The 2760-nt window shown below is 43.3% G+C and overlaps 1 protein-coding gene across 1 annotated transcript; it reads right to left on the bottom strand.

Annotated features, from left to right (window-relative positions):
- Nucleotides 1-327: 327 nt before the first annotated feature.
- LOC115546537 (uncharacterized) lies at nt 328-2153 on the bottom strand. Its single transcript, XM_030360143.1, has 7 exons — nt 2006-2153; nt 1819-1895; nt 1536-1716; nt 1203-1445; nt 943-1114; nt 686-834; nt 328-587 (listed from the first exon to the last, which is right to left on the bottom strand). The coding sequence occupies exons 1-7, from the start codon at nt 2118-2120 to the stop codon at nt 412-414; spliced, it is 1113 nt and encodes a 370-aa protein (XP_030216003.1). The 5' UTR covers nt 2121-2153; the 3' UTR covers nt 328-411.
- Between the last annotated feature and the right edge of the window lie 607 nt (nt 2154-2760).

The raw sequence follows: 2760 nt of genomic DNA, 5'->3' as shown, positions 1-2760 counted from the left end.
AGCAATATTATACTATTAATATTATGTGAATCATTTTACCATTAGAAGAAAAACAGAATAAAACTATTAGGCCGCGAGCAACGGGGTCTTACTGTGCACCCCCACCTCCCAACGAAGCCAACTATTTCTTTATGTTCAGCATGGTCAGACCATTCAAAAATAGTTGGTTTCGTTGGGAGGTGGGGGGTGCACAGTAAGGCCCAGTGTAGGCCCAGCCTATAAGAAGTTATTGTTGAAAACAGGTGGTCTGAAAGTTCTGCTCTTTTTCCCTTAGGCGTTTCAGGCATCTTGCCTATGGCAGCTTTGTAAGCTGGTGCTGGCGATATTTAGGACATAGTTGTCGGGTCGTCCTCCCGTCATGTGTGGTGCAGCGGATACGGCAGCAGTTCCCATCTGGTGACTACGTAGGCTTCAGACCACCTCTAGATTGAAGCGGGAGACGTGACGGGCAACCAGCTCAGCCTTCGGAGTGCGTGTATTTTCTGCTGAAAGGTCTGGAGGGATGGGGATAGTCTTCATTTCCTCGTCAAATGATGTTGGGTCCTCAAAAACCTCCATGAGCAGCCTCATGAGGTCATGTACATAGTCTGGAAGATATAGCATTAACATACTAATGAATGTAGCCATAACAATCTAAACTGATTTGTGTGTGTGCGCGTTTAAAGATTATCTTTTACAAACTTACTGAATGTTGGATCCGTTTTCACGGGCTTCACAACACCTTCCCCCATCTTCGCCTTTGGATAGACAACTTTATAAACAGCCTGCCCTGCAGAAGTCGTAGCTTGCACCCGTGAAGCATTTTCGTTGTGGTGCATTGATGCAAGATACAACCTATAGTAAAAAAAAAAAAAAGAGCACAGCCATTCAACAACACAGAGTGTGCCTGACAATCATTCCAATCAATGGCTTTCACAATTACGAGATGGTGTAAATTATTACCTGCACAACATTCCCATGAAGGGAAAAACCACATTCTTTGGAGCAAAACGCAGTATCAGACTGTGGAATGACTCCAGCGATGACGTCTGGTGATGATGGCTGAGTTTTGCTACATCCTTCAGGACTCGTTTGTTAAGCAGTAGTTTCTCAGCTTTGTGAAGTGCAACTGACCCTTGAGTGAAAAAATAACACATGGTGAAATATCAGTGGCATCATTTTAGCACTGTGGATTTTCTGTGTAATGTTAATTTGACACATACCAGGTTGTAGCCATTTGTTGGGGTCCCTCGACGCTCGTTCAGGATGCAGACATTTGGGGAAAAGGGGGTCTTCATGATCATGAACATTTTGCAAGTGATTTAGCAGCGATGTCCACTTTGCCACTTTTTCCGGTCCAGTGGTTGATGACGTAGCGCACCAGTACACATGGTTCTTGATGCTCTGTAGCCATTTCTTAAGAATGTCTTCTTTGTGCGATGCTTTCTCCAGTTTCTTAGACAAACCTATTTACAACACACAACACAAACATGTTCCTAGAAGATTTGTAAGTAACTAACTAAAAGTGTAGGCTATGAATTAGTGAAACACTTTACCTTTCTCAAAGTGCCAGACGTCATAGAACTGCGTGATGTTCCGTTCCCTCAGATATTTCTGGATCTGTGGATGGCGGTCTGTAACAATGTAATCCGCCTTAAATCTGTTTGCCTCCAGATGATCTAGGCATCTTTTGAGTCCCTCCTTCTCCATGTGGTAACTGCCGCCTACTTCATTGCTCTGGTAGTGAGTGGGCATCAAACAAAAAAGATACGAGACAAATCACACACACATGTAATATTCAAATAATAATACAAATATATTTATGTCAGAGAAACAAACCTGAACAAGTTGAATGTCCATAATGGTGTTGCTCTCCAGATTCATTAATGAGTAGCTGCCAAACTTAGCTGAGTGCCCTAAAAAAACAAATGTATTACAGAATGCTTGACAGCACACGTTCAAGGGACAACATGTTTCATAATGCAGACTACTTATTCAATTGTCAGGCTTTCCCATTTCTACAAACCTGGAGAATCTGCCCTCATATCTCCTCCCACTGCAACTGACCCACCAAGGCGCAACGGTTGCTGGAAATGATGCTGCTGATCCATCTTCCACTTGTGAACAATAGCCGGTTCCATGTAATTCCTTGCATGCCTCCTGAAGGTGTCATACTGAAATATCTGGAGTTCCATGGCCTCACACACCTTTACATGAAAGGCACATAAGCGGTGTTTAAGAAAAGTCCAGTAGTGAGTTTCACATATTTGTATAATTGTAAAAATGTTTACCTTTTGTAGTTGGATGAAGGAGGACCCTGTGAAGTAGGTAGCAGCTGAAAGTTGCAGGTTGCCGATGGGGGTATTTCCAGCCATGGGCTGACTCTCCCAATGTCTGAAGTAGCTGCAGTGTAGACATTTCTGAGTGAAAGCCACATAGGTACCGATCCTTCGCTGTTGAAGATCACAGCCTCCCTTACACACGGGGCAGTTTTCTAACAGCTGTTTGAGGCAGCTTTCAAAGACAATATACTTAGCCTCATTCGGTGTGGGCTGTGTCTCATACCTAACATAAGGCAGAAAACATAAGGCAGAATAATATTAGAAATACTGTAAAACTGGTAGCTACCAATCCCTAGCCAATGCTGCTTTTAGTACGATGCAGCCAATACTAAAAACCTACGAGACGTCAGTTTCCTCTGTAAGAACAGAGTCACCAGGGTTGTATGTCGAGTCCAGCGGATCTTTATGTGATTCATTTGAGGAGTCACTCTCCTCCTCT

This window comes from Gadus morhua, chromosome 1 (genome assembly GCF_902167405.1).
Source record: "Gadus morhua chromosome 1, gadMor3.0, whole genome shotgun sequence".
In the NCBI taxonomy this organism is placed as follows: Eukaryota; Metazoa; Chordata; class Actinopteri; order Gadiformes; family Gadidae; genus Gadus; species Gadus morhua.
This window is presented reverse-complemented; position numbering and strand designations above follow the sequence as displayed.